We start from the raw sequence: 20318 nt of genomic DNA on the forward strand, positions 1-20318 counted from the left end.
TCAGGGCTCTCCTCCACTCATTCACTGTTTAGTATGCATTTTTCTGCATGTTGCATATTCGGCCGTAGAAGCTGCATTCCTTCTTCCAAATGGAGCTGGAAGAAAAGTTTTATTTTTCTGTCTTTTTATATAAAACACAACACATTTAAGTACCTGCCAAATGTTTTAGTTGACTCAGTCAAGTATGTCCAGATGCAGCAAAAGACATCACAGACAGATGTGTAAGATGTTTTAAGAACTTCCAAATAGGTTAGTAGTCTGTTCTTCTGTAGTGGAAGAGATTCTGAGTGCTCAGATGCATAACGTCTCACTAATACATTTATGATATATTAAAGAATCTGAAGCCAGACATCAAACTTTCATCCACTGCACATTTAGCTCCATACTTATACCATAGCTGCTTCAGTGGAACTGACATTCATGTATGTTTCAGTACAACTGCTTTAATTTATATAGAAGGCTAGTGTTCAGAAATAGATTTTACCTTTGTTCTATGAAAACCCTGCACATAAAACCAGATCTAGAACCAGACAGTAACTTAGGCTTTCTGTGCTGTTAGAGGCTTATATTTGGAGTGCAGTTTAGCCCTGTGCAAAACAGATTTCACTCACTGGAGATAAAAACTGGGGAAGGGAAAATGCCACGAGAACACGCAGGAACTGAAGACAGCTGCTGTAGAGGCCTGGCGGGACATCAGAACTCAGCGTCTGGAGATTTCTGTGGGCTCCAGACTTCAGGCTGTCATCGACTGCAAAGGATTTACAACCAAATATTAAAAGTGACAATTAGACTTATGATCATATTGGCCCGTCCAATTATCGTTGCTGGGGTAAAATAACAGAGGGCAGACATAGAGGGTGTCAGAATTTCTACATTTGGATAGCAATACACTCAAAATGAAGTTGAAAGTGTAAAGTTAGTCATGCGCTGATCGTCTGTTGCGGCGGGGTGCAGAACCAAAGTGATGAAACTCACGCATTTGATAAGTTATTGATAGGTTTCCTCGTGTCTGGCATATTTTCTGACTATAGTTGCTGACGGGGAGCGTCCATACTGGCATTCAGGAGCTTGGCCACAGCCTCCTCATAGAAAACACCATGCTGGTCCATGAAGGACAGTACACTTGTGTGGTCACCAACTCCGCCGGAGAGGACAAGAGAGATTTCCACGTCACAATTCAGGGTACGTTTGCTGAAATCGACACCTTAATTCCTCAGAAATTTGAATATTGGATTCAGTTGCTGATATACGAGCAATTCTGCGATGAAGACGGCGTCACCAGTCTGATGCGCACATGGTCTTTTCTTTCCAGTTCCCCCGGTCTTTCACAGGGTGACAAACAGAGAAGCGGCGTGGGGTCTTGGACACGAGGGCGACGATAAAGACGACACGGTGGAAAAGCTGGACGTGGTCTTAGGCCACCCGGTCAGTCTGTCCTGTGAGAGTAATGCCATCCCCCCGCCCAAGCTCAGCTGGCACAAAGACGGGCAGAAACTCCTATCTGGCGACGGAGTGGTCCTTCTCCCGGGTAGGATGACACTTTCCTGTTCACGGCGCCGGTCGTGTGCTACGTCTTAAAGGTGGGTTAACTTTTTCAGGAGGACAGGTGCTGCAAATTGCTCGAGTGCGGAAAGACGACGCTGGAAGGTACACATGTCAGGCTGTTAACGAAGCAGGAGAGGACCACATGCACTTTGAGCTGCACATCTTAGGTATGCACGTGCTTTATAGACGACATGATAGAAAATTGCTCAACATGAAATAGGCATTGCAATTAGCATGCTAATAAAGATACCGAGTCTTCACGGACTCCAGGATGTCGGCTTTAACACGGCGGCATGAGTGTTTGTGTGGGTTTACCCTCCTCAGTCCCTCCGGTGATATTGGGAGCAACAGAGCAGTTTATGGAGGAGATAGCAGCGGTGGTCAACAGCACTGTGGTTCTGCACTGTGACGTGACAGGACAACCCACTCCGGCTGTGTCCTGGCTGAGAGACGGGCAGCCAGTGCAGCTCGACCCGCAGCACCAGATCAGCAAAGACGGCACTCAGCTCCAAGTCAGTCCAATTTGACCACTGGAAAGAAACCGTGTCATGAATATTTTTTTTTGGAATAACACTCGAATCCCATATTTCAGCTACTCAGTGTCCAGGTTTCAGATATGGCTGGTTATTTATGCGTCGCTGAGAACAAAGTGGGCACGGTTGAGAAGCTCTTCAGTCTGACCATTCAAGGTAAGTAATGTCCACTCGAGAGCTCCACACTCTCTGTTGTTATCACATGTCATAACTCCCTGCGTCATCTGACGGCTCGACACGTGTCGGTCAAGTGTTTGATGCGAACGATCTCTTTTAGTGCCTCCGAGAATATCCGGCCACATGGAAGAGGAGACAAGCGTGATTGAGGGCCACACGGCTTCACTGCTCTGTGATGTCCAAGCATATCCTCCTCCGGAGATTACCTGGACCAGAGACGGACAGATCCTCGCCTTCGGCACCGGGGTTCACATTCTGCCAGGTCGGACCTCCGCCACCTGCTAAAATAATCTCATCTGGCGGCGTTGGTTTTATGTGAAGTTACTAACGCAGATATTACGTTTTATGTTTTTTCATATATATTGAAGGTGGCCAGATGCTGCAGTTGCCTCGGGCAAGGCTGGAAGATGCCGGGCAATATGTTTGCACGGCTACCAACTCGGCAGGCCAAGACCAAAAGAGTATTCTGCTCAGTGTTTATGGTGAGCAGACGCACGGTGTCCCGTCTGCACAATTCAACTATGTACAAGGATGATTAAATCATCAGACATTGTAGGCGAAAACGTGGAAAATAATTTGCTAAAAGCCAGCTGTGGCCGTACAGTAAATCTTATCAATTGTGAATCGAGCTAAGATCATGCCCTCTCTGCATGTGCAACCCATCAGTCCGTCCCACCATGAAGCCCCGTCTAGACGCTGCATCAGACTTGGTCACGCCACAAGTTGGCTCTTCTGTCACCCTGTCATGCGAAGCTCATGGTGTTCCAGAGCCAGAGGTCACATGGTACAAGAATGGGCTGCAGCTGGCTCCGAGGAATGGTTTTGAGATGGATCGCTACCAGCTGGAGATCGTCGGAGTTCAGGTCAGAAAGACCTTTGACGTCACACACTTGAGGTTCCAAACAAAGCGCGAGTATTTAGAGGGCCTTTGGAAAGCTTCCAGTCTTTTAAAACTAACAGACCAAATATCTAAATAAACACATATTTCACTTTCACACATTCATTCTAAGAGTTACAGGTTGAAATTAATGGCGTTAGCCTCTTTCTGACAGGATCTAAGAAAAAAGACGAAGCGCAGCTTGAAATTTGAATATTTTGGGGATTTTCTCCTGCTTGAAAGTCCTTGCAACCGCCATAGAGTAAAACATGTGTAACATATGTAATGTAGCAGTGCTGCGCTCGTCACAATCACCTTATTGAGTCGATTCCAGCTTACATCACAACCAAACGAATCTAATTTGGGCCTTTCCATGTGGAGTTTCCATGCTCTCCTCAGGTATCTTTCCCTCCCAAAGTGCAAAAACATGCACATTTGGTAGTTCTGAAGCTTCAAATGACCCCTGGATGTAAACGTATGACTGGCGCCTTTGATGTTATTCCCATGAAAACAGAACCATTTATACCACTTTGATCCACTATTAGCGGAGCAAAAGAACCCACTCTTTGCTTTATCTGTAAATATGTTTAAATAGTCCAGTTAATGGAACAGTTGAACTATGGATGCTGCCTTTGCATGACCACAGGACATTTTCTTTCCTATCCCAAAGTCTGGAAATCCGTGACTATCCTGTACAGAGTGGGACATCTGGTCACCCTACAAACCTCCAGCTATAACTGGGGGATAATTCTGATCCCTTGGCTTAAAGACAAAGACATTCACAAAGACAGACCTCTTAAAGATCTCCAGCATACACACACACACACACACACACACACATGCACACACAAATAGCGCAGTATATTAATAAAAAATTGTGTCCTTGAATGTGCTGCCTGGAAGGCCTTGAAGGGTAACTGAATTGGATTAAATTTGATGGTTCACTGTTGGAATGCTGTCAAATTTCTGACTCTAGATTAAATTGTCAATGCGGTGAGTTTATTTTTGGCTCTCAGGTGGCGGATGGTGGAACCTACACTTGTAAAGTCTCCAATGTCGCTGGACAGGTAGACAGGACATTCAGACTGACGGTTCATGGTACGAAAGCAGCCCTGTTGTCATTTCTCTTCAGAATGTATTCTTGTTCAATGACATGCTCAGCATTTCACACCCTGATATCTACACATATCTACAGTTCCACCAGTCCTGGAAGGGTCACTCTGGGAGTCCTTAAACTACACCCTTGGTTCACACGTGTCCCTGCCATGCCAGGCCTCAGGGTTCCCTGTGCCGAGTATCACCTGGCTGAAAGACGGAACTCCTATTGGTCAGTTTTGACAGCATTTATTTGATTTACTGATTTATTTTGATTGCGAGTTCTTCACTGCATTTTGGAGGGCGAGTCAAATTGAAGGTTTCCCCCCCAGAGAGCAGCCTGCAGTGGCAGTGGTCCATCCGCGGGAGCAGGCTGGAGCTGGGGCCCCTCGCTCTGGCTCATGGTGGGCTTTACACCTGTGTGGCCAAGAACAGTGAGGGACAAGCCCAGAAAGACTACGCACTCACAGTACAAGGTAATTCGATGTTTAAACTAAGCTTATGCCTGGTTTAAACATGATTTAAAGCACTAAAAAGAGGGATATTTAGAGGTATGTTTTGTCTTCCAAAGTGTCACCTACAATCCTGGACTCTGAACACCCCTCTGAGGTGAGTGCACCCATGGGAGAGGACATGACCCTCGAATGCCGAGCAGCTGGAAACCCCACACCGCACCTGAGCTGGCTAAAGGATGGTGTGACGGTAGAAGGATCAGACAGTCGTCATATCGGGTAAATATTCCATACCTGACTCCTACTAAGTGTTTACACATCTATGTCTGGCGTCGAGCCATTTACTGGAGATGCTTTTGTCTGATCTCATCATGTGCAGTGTGACCCCTGAAGGCAGCACCCTGACACTGCTGAGGCTCAGCCCTGATGATTCCGGGACGTACACGTGTTTAGCTGTGAGCCCGGCTGGCCGGCAGACCAAAATCTACACCCTGTTTGTTTTAGGTAGGGAGGAATGTTTTGCTAAGTATCCTTTGTGAATCTTGTTTATTGCTCATTTACTTCTGATTGGTTTTGTCCCAGTTCCTCCATCCATCTCTGGTGAGACCACAGTGCCCAGAGAGGTCCAGGTGACCCAGGACGGTGCTGTGACGCTGGAGTGTCAGGCGGTGGGAAGCCCTCCTCCTCAGATCAGTTGGCTGAAGAACGGACACCCTCTGCTCCTCTCTTCTCGTACACGTCTTCTCTCTGCTGACTCCGTGCTGAGGTCAGTTCTGACAGGAAACGAGTACAGCGGCTAAATATAATTTCCTGAATTACTATATTTTGCAAGATTGATGTATTTGCATTTTACAATTATTTTTTTCCCCTTTTATTTTAATATTTGACAACAGTTCTTTTGGTTTAACAACAGTATTTACTTTAAGAATTGAAACATTGTTGTGCAAGTATGCGCTCTGGTTAGCTAATGCTAATTATTCCTCCTCCTTTTGAAAAAGGATTTCTCCTGTGCAGCTGTCAGACTCTGGAGTTTACACATGCATGGCGCGCAGTCAAGCTGGTCTGGCTGAGCTCAGCTACGATGTTCAGGTCCAAGGTACCAGCATGACAGTGCACCATTTTCTGCTCTTCTCTAAAACCATATGCAGAAGTTTGGCTTCACATTGTGTTGGTGTGATCCTCAGTGCCTCCAGGTGTGGATCACATTGAACCAGTGGAGCCTGTCACAATAGTCCAGGGCTCCTTGGTGACACTATCCTGTGAAGCCCGGGGTGTTCCTCCTCCCACCCTCACTTGGCTAAAGGATAGCCAGCCACTGTCTCTGCACCGTAACCTGCTGTTAGATGGACAGGAGACAAGGCTCCAGCTGCCAGATGTTGCGCCCTCAGATGCTGGCCTGTACAGCTGTGTGGCCAGTAATCAGGCTGGAAGCAGCACAAAAACCTTTAATCTCACCGTGCTTGGTAATTACACAGCAATCTGTATTTACAAGGCAATTTTTCAAGTAAATGAACAGTAGGGCCAAAATGTTCTGGTGATCTCTTCTCCAGAGCCTCCAAAGATGACCGGCTCCAGCTCTCCAGAGGAGCTTTTCATCGCTGTGAACAGTCCGCTGGAGCTGGAATGCTCGGCAACCGGGGTCCCACCTCCCACCCTCACCTGGCTCAAAGACGGCCACCCATTGGAACGAAGAGACATTGTTCAGGAGGATGGACACTTTGTCAGGATCAGCAAAGTTCAGGTAAGAAGTGTAATAAAAATGCCACAGTCTTAATGATACGCTTAAACGCTTTTGGCAAAGTTAAATAGTGTAAATACCAGTTCATCTTTTTAATAGGAAAAAAACACTTATGGAGAATGCAGGTGTTTTTAAAAGCTATTTTATCTCCTAATATATGATTTTGGACTGCTGAAACACTGATATTAATTGAAACAATCCTAATAAGGCGAGCCACTCAGTTTGATTAAAAAGGTGTTTTGAAGGTGGAGGATGCCGGTCTGTACACTTGCTTGGCCAGCAGCCTCGCCGGAGAAGATGGAAAAAACCATTGGATCAGAGTCCAAGGTGAGTTCCTTTTCAACTGTGACGAAACATTTCATCCCTCCTGAAACCTCCTCTGGTTCCCTTGGAACCGGCTCAATGAGGCTCTGAGTCCTCGCAAGGTTTAAGACCAGCGCTTGAAAGCAGAAACAGAAATTCACTTCTCATTAGTTCTTTTTAGAGCATCCTTAGGGTACTGTCAGTATGTGCGCTTTCAAAGCAAAATGAGTCTGTAAATACATTATATTACCAGTACTATTTTTTTTCGTTGCTTTAGAGACCTTTTATGTCTTCAGAAACAAAGTTTCAAGTAAAGTTCCTTTACCCTCCCTCACATTATTAACACATACGCAACACAGCTGTATTATAAAGCTCAGAAATATGTGTTATGTGTTAAATATGTGGTTTTTACATGCGGTCTTGATTTATTCCCATTACCGCTGCCCTTTGAACACGCAGTATTTATGTTATGTTGCTTAATCTCTGTTTCCTATCTATGATCTGTTAGATCCACGTCTTTCGCGTGTGTTTCAGTTCCACCGACGCTCCTCGGCTCTGATGAGGTGAGGACAGTCACGGTTCCCGTTAATGGACATCTAACTTTGGAGTGTCTGGCCGACAGTGACCCGGCTCCAGACATAGAGTGGTATAAGGATGAGGTCAAAGTGCAGGTACAGAGAATCAGGAAGTACAGAAAACACAGGCTGGACAGAAAAACCCATCCCTTCTTGCTGACGCTGTCTTTTCTCATGCTTCTTAAGCTGGGTGGCCGAGTCCAGCAGCTGGCCGGGGGTCAGTATCTGGAGATACAAGAGGTCAAACCCGAGGACAGCGGCCTCTACAGCTGCGTTGTTACCAACATGGCTGGTAGCAGCAGTCTGTTTTTCACCGTGGAAATTCTCTGTTAGTAACTACTGCTTGTCTATATGTTCCATGTTATAAAGGAAATGACGAGGACAGCAAAGCTTCCTGTGGTCTTTAATCACCGAAGGCATCTATGAGCTTAGCTTTTTAACTACTTCTAAATTCAGATTAGACACTGAGAAAAGAGTTAATTGGTCCTTTCCATCCCAGGAAAGCAGAGATGATTCTGATCGATCGTCGTAAAATGACAATGAAAGGCATTAACCATGACCACATTTGTGGCCCCGTTTCTGCAGTGCCGCCTATAATAAGGGAGAGCAGCTCTGAAGTGACCACACACATTGGCCAGGATGCACTTTTACCGTGTGAAGTCGAGGAAGAATCTCATGCTACAGTTACATGGAGAAAAGATGGATTCCCCATAACTCAAGATAACAGGTAAGATCACCCCCCCCCCACACACACACACACACACACACACAGACACATCGCGACTCTCCCTTTATTCACCCGTTCATTGTTTTCACCTCAGGTACACTCTGTTGTCAGAGGGGTCCCTGCGTATCCATGGTGTTCAGCTCAGTGATGCTGGGCGCTACTACTGTACCGTCTCGAACCAGGCTGGATCGGACCACCGGGGAGTGGAGCTGCGGGTGTTTGGTGATTACCACAAATGTTCCTCAGCTCAGGCAGCTGAACTGTAGTTCCCACTGTAGAGATCTGGACCAAACCATTCTGACTTGTGTTAAGGGGACAATGTAGGCAGGTTTAGGCAAGACAAGAACTACTGTCCGCCTAGTGGTCAATTTGGGTAACTGTACATTTTAAGGAAATAGAAGCCAAAAAAGTGTGATTTTATTTTTTATCATTTTTTAACGCCTGGATGTGTTTGGGGTCCTATCAGTGGGTCCTTCCATCAGTCCGGGACCGTTCAATGTGACAGTAACCTCAGGGATCAGAGCCGTGCTGAGCTGTGAGACTACCGGCATACCCTCACCCAAAGTATCCTGGAAGAGGAATGGAACGCCACTCGATGTCAGCCAACTGTCTGGAGCATTTCGGTACTGACGAAACTTTCAATATAACAGTATTGTAACTACAAACACACTCATACATGAAATAGGCCAACTGGACTTCCCTCTGCTTGACCTATTTTCTGATCTGGATGACTGAGAGCATGCACCGACACACAAACATACCGTTGAAGTCATATAGCTCTTACCGCACTTACTGTACATTGGAAAAAAGTGAACATGATCAATGATGTGTGTGTAGAAATTAACAACAGCTTTGGTCCAACACTTCATCAGCACTGGGTATGTATAAAAAATAAATAAAAGCTGATCTAAAAGTGCTAATCCATGCAGATTACTGTCCTCTGGGTCGCTGGTTCTTCTGTCCCCGAGCAATGAGGATGAAGGTTACTTTGAATGCACCGCTGTCAATGAGGCGGGGGAGGAGCGCAGGGTGATCGAAGTCATCTTACAAGGTGGGTTTAAAGTTCTGCGCCACCAACAGGCAGCGGAGTCTCGTTTCAGATGGGCAAAGTGATGTTTGCGTCTTTATGTTTTGTTCAGTCCCGCCATCCATTGAAGATGACGTCACAGCAGTAACGGCGGTAAAACTGGCTCCCGCGGTGTTGCCTTGTCACGTGCATGGACGTCCACAACCCACGGTGTTCTGGACCAAGGGTGGAGCCAAACTTAGCTCCAGAGGTGGCACTTATCGTGTCCTCCCCACTGGTGGGTTCGGTGCAATAAGCAAGAGAAATAACATAAATAGCTATATATCAGACACAGGGCCAGTAGGACTGGACCAGTCCCAGTTAAGATATAAAACAGATAATTGGCTACCAGAATGATTGAACATCCAGTGATGGATTTTTGGAGACTGCAGTTAAACTCTGAGCTAATAATGTAACAGGAGACTCTCAATTTGGGCTACAGTCAGGTTCTATTTTGATTTCAATTCCCCTTTTTTTAACGTAGGACTGTTGGAGATAACGTCCGTTCTGCCCAGCCATGCGGGAAGGTACACGTGCTCGGCCCGGAACTCAGCTGGAGTGGCTCACAAGCATGTCTCTCTCTCTGTGCAAGGTACTACGTCTCAAGAAACGCGGTCCAAAAGATGGCGTACAACACGTAGCCACATAACACTTTATTTTCTTATCTCCAGAATCTCCAGAAATCAGGCCGATGGCGGAGGAAGTACAAGTGGTGTTGCATCATGGGACGGTTCTCCCATGTGAGGCTCAAGGCTTCCCCAGGCCATCCATCAGCTGGCAAAGAGAGGGCGTTCCCATAGCAACCGGTAATGACACTTTGATCCTTATTGGTGACGTTCACATTAGGACAGAAGATGTCTGCTCTGTTAAATTTACCCAGCAACAGTTTCATCCTCCTCCTCCTCCTCCTCCTCCTCCTTCTCTTCATCATCATCATCATCATCAGCATCATCATCCTCATCATCATCATCATCCCAGTTGCTCAGACAGTTCATTGTAACTCTGAATGTCCGGCTGGTGTTATGTGATTTGATTCAGGTCACAGACTGTCCCTGCTATCAAACGGAGCTCTGAAGTTTTCCCGCGTTACGCTGGGTGATGCCGGAACGTACCAGTGCCTGGCCAAGAATGAAGCTGGAGCTGCTGTGGGCCAGACCAAACTGGTGCTTCACGGTAATGTGACCCTCCGGTCTTACAGGAAACGGTGCTCGCTTTGAAAGTGTCTCACAGTTTTATATATATATAGACAGAAATACAGATACGATACAGCTCCTGCATGTCTGTGTTCTCTTCTATGTTGCTTTTGGATGTAGAGCCCTCTGTACAGTGTCTAATAAAGTCAAACTTTTCATCTATTGAGCTGAGTTTTTATCTTTTTCCCCTTTGTTTTCCATGTCAGTTCCCCCTGTGCTGAGCGTCCCCCGTATAGAGTACACCTCGGTGCTTGGACAACCCGCCAGCCTGGAGTGTGTGGCTGATGGGCAGCCGCAGCCAGACGTCGCTTGGCTTAAAGAGAGGAGGCCTGTGGTTGAAGGTGCTCATATTCGGATTTTTGCCAACGGAACCTTGGCGATCACGTCCACCCAGAGGAGTGATGCGGGCTTGTACACGTGTGCTGCCAAAAACCTTGCTGGCAGAGCCAGCCATGACATGCGGCTGGTGATTCAGGGTGAGCTACAATGAGAGGCCTTAAAAGCAGACTTTTGTTGTATTAAATCCCAATTTTAAATGAAATTTCTGGTTTCTTTCAGTCCCGCCCCTGATTTCTCCAGCGCAGACAGAGCTGTCCGTCATTCAGGGCTTTCAGGCTCTGCTGTCCTGCGCTGCTCAGGGCTCACCAGACCCCAAAATATCATGGGAGAAGAACGGATCCCCAGTGCCCAACATTCCAGGCAAATACACGGTCCTGCGATCAGGAGAGCTGATCATCGAGAGGGCTGAGGTCTGTCTGCTCATTCTCGCCGCTCCTCTGCTCTGAGGCACACCAGAATCCTTTGAATCAGTTCTGGTTTCTTCACCCAGCCCGCAGATGCTGGACTCTTTACCTGCGTGGCGACCAATGCTGCAGGATCTGCCAGACAAGACAGACGCCTGTCCATCAACATGAGGCCCGCCTTTAAAGAGCTGCCAGGAGATGTGACCTTGAACAAAGGTCAGAGTCTGGCTTTATCCTGCCACGCTCAGGGAACGCCGTCACCTGTCATTTCCTGGACCGTCAACAACAGTCCTCGCCAAGGTGCTCAGCCAGATGTTCTTCTGTGGTATCATACAGTCAATCTCGGTGTTGTAACATCTCGCTGGTTCCAGGTGCCGCTGTAGATGAGGCTGGCAGGAGCTCACTGATCATTGAAAACGTGACGACGAGCGACGCCGGTACGTACGTGTGTGTCGCCGAGAACAGAGTGGGTTCCGTCCGGACACTGTCCTTCGTCCGTGTCAGAGGTAACCGTGACAACCGGGCTTGTTCAGGGGCGTTTCTCCAGGTGTCGCGATCATATAAATGAGGGTTGTCTTCGCAGAGCCGCCGGTGTTGAAGGGCGACGCTCACATGTCTCAGACTGTCATCCAAGGCAGCTCCACCATACTGGACTGTCCCATCCACGGAGACCCCAGCCCAGTCCTACAGTGGCTCCGGGATGGAAACGCCCTGCTGCGCTCTCATCGCATACAAGCTCTTCTGAACGGTTCTTTGGTCATTTACAGCGTCAATGTAAATACACGTTCTAAAAAACTTTGATTGTCATTATGTTGGGGTATTTCTGGATATTGTATATAGATCATTGTTAATATTGGTGTTATTGACCCATTCCGAGGAATGTCCTTGAGAACAACCATGTTGTGCTTTATTCCCTCCTGGCTTTATTAGTTTAAATTAGATTAACAGGTAACAGCCAGGCGTCCCCGTAAAGGCCCTCGTCTGATTCACTGTGAACCTTTGAAGCCACTACTTTCTTGCTTAAACGTGTGTTTTGAAACTCCACTGATCAGCTCTCGGCTTCTTCTGCAGCGCCCCCAGCTGGCAAAATACTGTAAAACTGTCCTGCAGCGTCTCCCCTAAATCAGATTCAAGCCAGTCAGAAAGGCTAACAGGATTAGCAAACGAGGAGCATCGTGAACGGTGTTAGATGTTCCCAGAGTCTGGCCTTTTTTCTCCAGCCGTTAACCTTGTTAGGCCTCTAACTGCTGCTGTAATAGCACAGCCTGCAGTTAAAACTTTCTCCCAGACGGATGACCGTCCATACCCCACAGCGCTTTAATGCCAGATTTTCCTTTCTGGATCAATATTATATATTATATTATTGTCCCGACTGTCTGGTGGAAAAGACTTAATTTTTAATAATTTGTAAGTTTTACTTTAAGGTCTATGAGGTCTGGGGTGCGGGGCGGTTTTGTCCTGAAGCTCTTTTGCCTGTTAGAATGAAGCCGTTGCTCAAAGTGCCAGTTCAAATGGACATTTTCTGGAAATGTTGGATTTCCAGGCTGCAGATGAAGGAGAGTACCAGTGTTTGGCTGAGAATGAGGCTGGAACAGCAGAGAGGACCATCGCTCTCAAAGTTCAGAGTATGGAACATGAGAAACTATCACACACTTAAAAAAATGTCTTTATTGAATTATACACAGACCCCCCAGGAAGGGGTTATTGTGCTTTGCTCCACTATCCACTAAAACTGTTGCTGTCTTCGCCAGTCAACGGAGGCTACTCTAACTGGGAGGAATGGGGTCCGTGTAGTAGCACCTGTGGACAAGGCTTCCAGGAAAGAATCAGAGTGTGCGACAACCCAAAACCAGCCAACGGCGGCCGATCCTGCAACGGCCCCAGTATCGACTCGAGGAAATGTCACGTTGGACTCTGTCCAGGTAAAACACAACAGTGGTTGTCTGCCTGCCTGCCTGTCTGCATTACATGTTGATCTATTTTGTGTTTTCTTGTTTTAGGTTAAGTTTGTTTTAATTCCTTTAATTCCCTTGCTTCGTCATGATTAATACAGACTGAATGTTATCATTTAGAAACATGTCCAAAAACAAAAGATATCAATTCAGCTCTCTCTTGCAAGAGGAGAGAGCCATCTTGAGTTAAGTGTGAGAAGTTTTACCATATAAGTTAATCACTCAATTGGTCAATCAAGCAACCAAGCTAACAATCCCTCAGAACAGTCAGCTGATTCCACCAATATTTGTATGCATGTGTATAAATTGATGTAATGATTTATATATTTTTGTCTCCGACAGGAGAGACTCCACGTAAAACCAGAGGCAGCCTGATCGGGATGGTGAATGAGAGGGAGTTTGGCATTTCTTCACTTGAGGCTAACATCACAGACGGCGAGGAGGAGGGGAGCAACACGCTGCAGGCTCGCCTGGACAACATCCCGCCGAGTGTTGGTGAGTGAGGCTTCACCACATCCCCCAGGTCCACCTATTCTAGCTGCACAGCGTAGACTAGACGTCTGCACAGGAAACCCCTCCCTAATTCCTGTGCTTGTTCGGGCACAGGTTTTCTCTTCACTCGTTACACAGGAACAGCTTAGAAGAAGCTTCAGAATGATCAGAAGCAGGTTACCTCACTAACCTGGTGATAGACGTGACCTCAGTTGTCACGGAGCTCTGACTGTTTTATTTCAGCAACAGCAGAGCTCATTTCTTTGGCATGTGGTCTCATAACTCATAACTGTTCTGTGGTTCTGAAAGAGATCAACGTACCTGGTTCTGTTTCCTTGTAGGCCCCCTGATGAGGGTGCTGGTGTCTGTTTTTGCTCCCATCTACTGGACCACTGTGCTGCAGAGGGGAGCAGCCAAAAATGGTTATTCCTTCACTCACGGCCACTTCAGACAGGAATCCCAGCTGGAGTTTGACACAGGTGAGAGTGGATGCAGACGCACTGTTGAACAAATAAGTCGTTATACTTCCTTCGGAGTACAGTATGTTGATTTGGTGCACATGCAACAACAAGTGCATAGTTTTAAGAATAAACTAATTAGTCTTAACTATGTCTTCATATTCAGAACTGTGAATCTTCTTCTATCAACACTGTACATTACAAGACATTTGGATTTGTCATTGATATTCAAAGACACTAAACAAAGTCAGCGCCTCCCTTTGTAAACGGGCTGTAGTTCATAGTTGAGTCGACAGGGGGCGCCATTCGCCCACACAGACTCTTCCAGCGTTCTCTCGATTCTCATCTCTCGTTTCCACAACAGGAGAGATCCTCCGCGTGACCCACGTTGCTCGAGGTCTGGATTCTGAGGGAGTTTTGCTCCTCGACATCGTTATTAACGGATTCGTGCCTCCTTCGCTATCATCATCTCACGTCAGCCTCCAGGTGCGTTCACTCCCATCACTCCACACCCATCTCTGATATAAACAGATCTCCCTTATTTTAGAAAAACCCAAAGAACCTCTGACTAGATTTATGTGTTGCCTTGCAGGGGTTCAATGAGTCGTACTTGCAGACGGGACAAGGACAGTTGTACTCGTGGTCGTCTCAGACCCACCAGAGAGGGGGGACCCCCATGGTGCTGCGCTGCAATCACACCATTATTTATGAGGGCCAAGAGGAGCGCCAAGGCCCTCTGCTGCAGCTGCTTCAACTATCTGAGCTAAACAGTGTCTACAACATGTTTACTCTCTCCTTGGAGTTTCACATCACTGCCAGCCTCCACACACCAGGTAGGAAACCGCACATACAGACACACAGAAAGTGTGTGACATTAAAAACTCAGAGCATTAAACTGAACCCGCGTGTTTGCAGACGATTATGAAGAGTCGTGCCCGAAAGGTTTCACTCTGGACCAAACCTACTGCGCTGGTATGCTGCTTTCCTTCTTGTTTTAATAATCCCGTGTACTTTTGAATCCTCATCGGCGCACCAGCTTCGTTATGATGATTCACTTTGTCCTGAATTAGATGAAGATGAGTGTGCCCTTCAGTCTCCCTGCTCTCATTCCTGCAACAACATCATGGGAGGCTTCTCCTGCTCCTGTCCCTCTGGCTTCACCATCTCCACGGAGAGCACCACGTGCCAAGGTCAGACAGGAACACGGCTGCTGCAAGGTCGTGCTCACAGACCACGCGCGCAGTAAAAACTCTGATTGTTTTTCTGATTCTCGCTACGTCGTGTAGATACCGACGAGTGCTTGCTGGGCCTGCACATGTGCCACTACAACCAGCAGTGTGTCAACACAGCGGGGGCATATCGCTGCCAGGCTAAATGTGGAGCAGGATTTAAGCCCAGCGCCACAGGGAGCGGCTGCGAAGGCAAGTTACCATGGATACAATAGAATTCATCAGTTTGAGAAACAATTCTAGGGTTAAACTGATCCACGTGTCAGCGTTCATCTACGCTGTTGCTATTACACCACGGGGAGGTGTTTTAATGTAAATCTTTTTTGTCAGGCTGCGTTTTTGCACCTGTTGTTTATGCGACACGGTTATTTAAACACGTGTATTATTGTAGTGTTAATGCCTTTCCTAATTCAGTCCCCAGCTGAGGGGCAAAGGGAAGATTTATTTACCTACAGGGCTGAAGTCAGACCCTTACACCCCTTATATCAACAATGGGGTGAGGAAACAATCCAGACATGCTCTTCTCTTGACCAGTCATGCTCTTAAACTAATTATCAAGCATAATGGGGCATATAATAAAGGCTCTGGGCCTATCACACCGCCACTCCTGCGCCACTCGCTCACGGTTCGCTCAGCGGCTAATTCTGGATTTGTAACTGTGCAACAGTCAGCCGGGCACCTGTGGCTGTTCGCTTGACGCCTGTGTCATTTTCCAGATGTGGACGAATGCCTGGAGTCTGCTATCTCTCCGTGTCACCATCAGTGTCTCAACAGCCTGGGCTCATTCCGCTGCATCTGTCACCCTGGATACCAGCTGTCAGGACACCGCTGCATCGGTCAGTCAGTCGGAGCTCAAACAGTGAGTCGGCATTATTCCCAACCTGTAACCCGATGTGTCCTGCACTTTCTAGACATTAATGAGTGCATGAGAAACGTGTGCCCGGCGAACAAGGAGTGTCGTAACACGGACGGAGGATACCAGTGTTTCGACAGCTGCCCTGCTGGCATGACCAAAGCAGAGAATGGCGCCTGTGTGGGTGAGTGCTTCCAATATGCTAGCTATCCAGCTTTTAATGAATGACTTTATCCAAAAAAAGGCCACTTATATACTTACTGAAGTACTTAAGCTGTGCTACTGTATTAAAGTGAAATAAAATCCTCAGTGATGAACGATCTCAAAATCATTTTACTGGGGCGCTCCGCTGGTTTGCTGCCCGAACTGTTGCCTGATTAATAGACTTGGATTCCATGTTTGTCAGATATTGATGAGTGCCACGACGGAAGTCACATGTGCCGCTACACTCAGATCTGTCAGAACACAGTCGGCGGCTACGGCTGCGTTTGTCCCAGAGGTTACAGATCGCAGGGAATCGGCTTCCCCTGTCTGGGTACGGCACCGTATCGCTCCGTCATTCTATGAGTATTGATGAATAAATGCACAAACATTCATAAACCAGACTTAGCCACGACTAGAAACTCATGTCCTCCATCTTTGAATGGTCATCATGTGACGATATGTGGTTCTGTCTCGCAGACATTGATGAATGTCAGCAGACCCCAAACCCCTGCGCCCACCAGTGCCGTAACGTCCCCGGCAGCTTCAGGTGCCTGTGTCCTCCTGGGACGGTGCTGCTCGGAGACGGACGCTCCTGTGCGGGCCTGGAGCGAGGACAGACCTTCAGCAATGGCACCAGAGTCAGGGCGCGGCTCCGCCCTCAGCTGGTGTCCTCTCTGGGAAGACCGATCCTGTCCCGCTCTCAGGGAGCATCTCGCATCACCAGACAGAGCTGCCCGATAGGCTACACCAGCAGAGACGGCGCATGTGTCGGTAGGGTTGCACGCCATGTCGGACACTTCCTCTTGTTTGCTAATGACAATAAAAAAAAGCACAGCTCCGCGCTTGACGTTGTTCTCCGTGCAGACGTAGACGAGTGTCAGCTCAGGAGGCCCTGCCAGCACGAGTGCCGGAACACAGTGGGCAGCTTCCACTGTCTGTGTCCCCCTGGTTACCAGCTCTTATCAAACGGCAAAAACTGCAAAGGTGCGGCATTGGTTAGAGATTACCTTCCCAACCAGTCGTAACATTGTACACGTGACCACCTGTTTCTCTGCTCCTCGCAGACATCGATGAATGCGTCCAGCAGGGCGTCCAATGTGGACACAATCAGATGTGCTTTAACACCAGAGGCGGATACCAGTGCATGGATACACCCTGTCCTGCTTCATACCAGCGGGGAGGAAGTCCAGGGTAGGTATTCAGCGAATTAATAGCAGGTTATGTAAATGAACCAAAAAATGGATGAGTAAAGTTATATTAATTATCTCTTTTAACTTTTGATCTTCTATAATATCACATTCAACAAAATATCAACTAAGTGGATCACACAAAAGTGCAACACAATCCTTTCAGTTGATTATTATCAGAGCTGATAAATCAGATAGATTAAGCTATAAATTGTCAAAAAGAAGTAAAGCAGCCAAGCAGATGTTCTTTTTTTTTCTCCACGATCTTCAGTCAGAGTGGAAGGAAAAAAAACAAGATGATATTTAAGCCGAGAGTTTGAAAATGGAAAATTTGTGTTTCCAGATTTGAAATCTCAGCATTTTGCTCCCTAACGTGTGAACTGTCTCATTACAAGGACGTGTTACCGCGCCTGCTACCGGGACTGTCCCGCTGGGGGCTCCCCTCTGCTCCTGCAGTATAAGCTGCTCACCCTCCCCTCCGGCATTCCGGCCCATCACAACGTGGTTCGACTGTCGGCGTTCTCCGAGTCGGGCGTTCTGCAGGAGCGGACGTCTTTCACCATACTTGAGCAGGAATCCGAGTCGGGCATGCTGGGCCGGGTGTTTGGCATCAGAGACGAGGCGGGCAGGGGGATCATCCTCACCCTGCAGGCTCTGGACAGACCGGGCCTGGTGCGCCTCAAGGTGCAGGCCACCACCCTCTCACAGCAGGGCCGCATTACATACCAGAGCATCTTTATCATCTATATCTCCATCTCAGCGTACCCTTACTGAGCCGCTGCTCTGCTTTAACGCTGACTGTGGATTTCCCAGGTAAGACTGGGTCTCAGACACACTCCAGAAGGTGCACATGGTCAGGAGGTGGATTTCCTGAAGACGGGAAACCCCAGCTGTGTCAAAAATCACCCAGAAACGAATGTCCTGCAAGTGAAAAGTGACAGTTCTGCGAGACTGAGACCTCTGATTGGACACTGAGCCACAGGTCACCCTTAGATTTACATTTGAAAACCAGGAACACGTAACAAAGCACTGGTGCCATTTAGTGTCTTTCTGAACTGCCCCTGAAGATTTGATGTTTTTTTATTCTTTATGTTAGTTTTAAAGGTTATTCTCAGTAAATAATTTAATAAAGGAAGACTTCAGCCAACAACGGAAAGCCAGTGTCAGCCCGCCTACTCAGTTTCAGGGAGCGGCGTTGTAACCACCACCGCCATTAAGTCATGCGATATACGGGCACCTGCCCTCTCTGCTTCGTGTCTTGCATTGGAGAGGGATTTAAAAGAAGCGCTGGGATTCTTCTGGGATTTATGAGAATGCTGCCAAACACTTCAGCTGGAAGCAGCCTGAAATGTGGACGTTTCCTATGGAGCCCAAACATTGGACGCGTCCTCCGTTCTTTCGGCGCTTCAGCCATGTGGACACGGCAGCCTGGGTCACACTAATGCGTCTGGACTCCCGCCCGTGCTGCAGCTCTTCTCCAGATGTTTTCTGATGGATGGCTGAGCGAGGTGAACTGGCTGACTGTGCCTGGAGCGTGAGTGGCTCCTCTTATGCCTCCTGTTGCTGCTGCGTCCTGAAAACCAGCGAAACCAGCGCATCCACGGTGCTATTTTATTTAGAATCCCACTTCAGCAAGTGTCTCCATTACTAAATTACAACTCCAAACAGTCTTTTAATTTACAGGTTGTTATCTGACAGCAGAAAGAGCCCCCTCCACACACACACACACACAAGCACACACACATGTCGTCAGTTTACACAAATATTTACCTGTTGCTGTGAATGAGTTTGAGTTATTTGTTGAAATAAAAATGTCTGTTATTTCCATCATCTCAGTCAATGTTTATGTCATGCTAACAGACTCCACTTTGTCACCGACACAAGATTTATGACCAATTTGGCGAACTTTGCAGCAGAAACAGCACAGAAGCGCCAGTTCAGGTGCTCTCTCTGTGACCTGTCCCTTAACGGAAATATGGATCATCCTCAATGTTTTATTTTCTTTACCTTGCTCATCCAGTGTTTCAGTCCAAGAGGATTACAGGGCAGATGGGGTTTACGGAACCTTTGAATCTTTGCTGTAAACATTCTTCAATTAATTATTCCTCCAAATAAATATTGGATGTATCGCTCATGTCACACCACGCCAGCAGTCCTAAGCAGGCACAGTTTCCAGAGAGATTAATCTAAATCACTTAAAATAAACTCCCCGGACGTGTTTAGTTCAACTCTGATGATGGATGATGATTTTGATTGGCTGAAACAGTTTCTGTTAAATTCTGGTCAGAATGACTCAGAGGTTCAAGTAACAATGACCCTGTGCTTAACTGAGCACTAACATGTTATTATGTAATGAAAATGTTATTACAGCCCATCGAGAGCGGCTGAAGGTTCCGTGGAAGAGATTGCTCGTGGACGGTGCAGCCATGTTGCTCCTGACTGCTGGTGCGTGCGTTCCGGGTCATATGGGATGTTCCATTTAGGTTTGTTTGAATGCAGGAGTGAGTGTTTGTTCTGCTGACTCAGCGGCAGAAAAGGTCAAGAACAGCACGGTTTAGTCTGCCGTCCCCTCCGGTTGTTTGGATATCTGCTGTTCCTGCGATGGGACTTTAACTTGTCCTCACTGTCAACAGCTACACACGCACACGCACACGTGCACGTGCGCATTATGTAATGAGTTTGCTCTCAAGAGTCATCGAACCTGCTTTTGATTTACTTTAAAATGAAAACATTTCCTAATCCCAAAAAATAAATATTTCTAGTGCAGACTGGCACCATCATCAAAATCAAAGGATTTCGTAACCGTCCTACTGCCTTAAGTCCGGAGATATGGTCTTTATTTTTCTAGAACCAAACGGAAAGAAGTGTTTTGCAGCTCATCCTGTCAGTTGCTCTTTCTCAATAAATGACTCAACTCTA

General features: G+C 47.2%; 1 protein-coding gene across 1 annotated transcript in view; it reads left to right on the top strand.

Moving 5' to 3' along the window:
• The window catches only part of hmcn2 (hemicentin 2), a 47239-nt gene extending 26921 nt beyond the window's left edge, over positions 1-20318 (top strand). The window contains exons 33-81 of the mRNA XM_057033031.1: positions 1032-1182; positions 1313-1528; positions 1599-1712; positions 1870-2057; positions 2138-2234; positions 2356-2517; positions 2624-2737; positions 2922-3118; positions 4149-4230; positions 4328-4459; positions 4560-4703; positions 4799-4958; positions 5059-5183; positions 5262-5445; positions 5678-5775; positions 5864-6142; positions 6230-6420; positions 6663-6744; positions 7255-7391; positions 7482-7623; positions 7881-8022; positions 8117-8244; positions 8489-8645; positions 8952-9073; positions 9162-9326; positions 9573-9680; positions 9760-9894; positions 10127-10261; positions 10488-10757; positions 10840-11030; positions 11111-11324; positions 11396-11530; positions 11608-11798; positions 12568-12649; positions 12776-12946; positions 13319-13471; positions 13810-13947; positions 14291-14412; positions 14519-14759; positions 14842-14898; positions 14997-15116; positions 15213-15347; positions 15872-15991; positions 16067-16192; positions 16415-16543; positions 16690-16983; positions 17077-17196; positions 17277-17403; positions 17795-20318. Of these exons, the coding sequence (XP_056889011.1) occupies positions 1032-1182; positions 1313-1528; positions 1599-1712; positions 1870-2057; positions 2138-2234; positions 2356-2517; positions 2624-2737; positions 2922-3118; positions 4149-4230; positions 4328-4459; positions 4560-4703; positions 4799-4958; positions 5059-5183; positions 5262-5445; positions 5678-5775; positions 5864-6142; positions 6230-6420; positions 6663-6744; positions 7255-7391; positions 7482-7623; positions 7881-8022; positions 8117-8244; positions 8489-8645; positions 8952-9073; positions 9162-9326; positions 9573-9680; positions 9760-9894; positions 10127-10261; positions 10488-10757; positions 10840-11030; positions 11111-11324; positions 11396-11530; positions 11608-11798; positions 12568-12649; positions 12776-12946; positions 13319-13471; positions 13810-13947; positions 14291-14412; positions 14519-14759; positions 14842-14898; positions 14997-15116; positions 15213-15347; positions 15872-15991; positions 16067-16192; positions 16415-16543; positions 16690-16983; positions 17077-17196; positions 17277-17403; positions 17795-18173 (7602 nt within the window). The 3' untranslated portion in view covers positions 18174-20318. The remainder of the gene's footprint in view (positions 1-1031; positions 1183-1312; positions 1529-1598; positions 1713-1869; positions 2058-2137; positions 2235-2355; positions 2518-2623; positions 2738-2921; positions 3119-4148; positions 4231-4327; positions 4460-4559; positions 4704-4798; positions 4959-5058; positions 5184-5261; positions 5446-5677; positions 5776-5863; positions 6143-6229; positions 6421-6662; positions 6745-7254; positions 7392-7481; positions 7624-7880; positions 8023-8116; positions 8245-8488; positions 8646-8951; positions 9074-9161; positions 9327-9572; positions 9681-9759; positions 9895-10126; positions 10262-10487; positions 10758-10839; positions 11031-11110; positions 11325-11395; positions 11531-11607; positions 11799-12567; positions 12650-12775; positions 12947-13318; positions 13472-13809; positions 13948-14290; positions 14413-14518; positions 14760-14841; positions 14899-14996; positions 15117-15212; positions 15348-15871; positions 15992-16066; positions 16193-16414; positions 16544-16689; positions 16984-17076; positions 17197-17276; positions 17404-17794) is intronic.

This window comes from Takifugu flavidus, chromosome 5 (assembly GCF_003711565.1).
Source record: "Takifugu flavidus isolate HTHZ2018 chromosome 5, ASM371156v2, whole genome shotgun sequence".
NCBI lineage: Eukaryota > Metazoa > Chordata > Actinopteri > Tetraodontiformes > Tetraodontidae > Takifugu > Takifugu flavidus.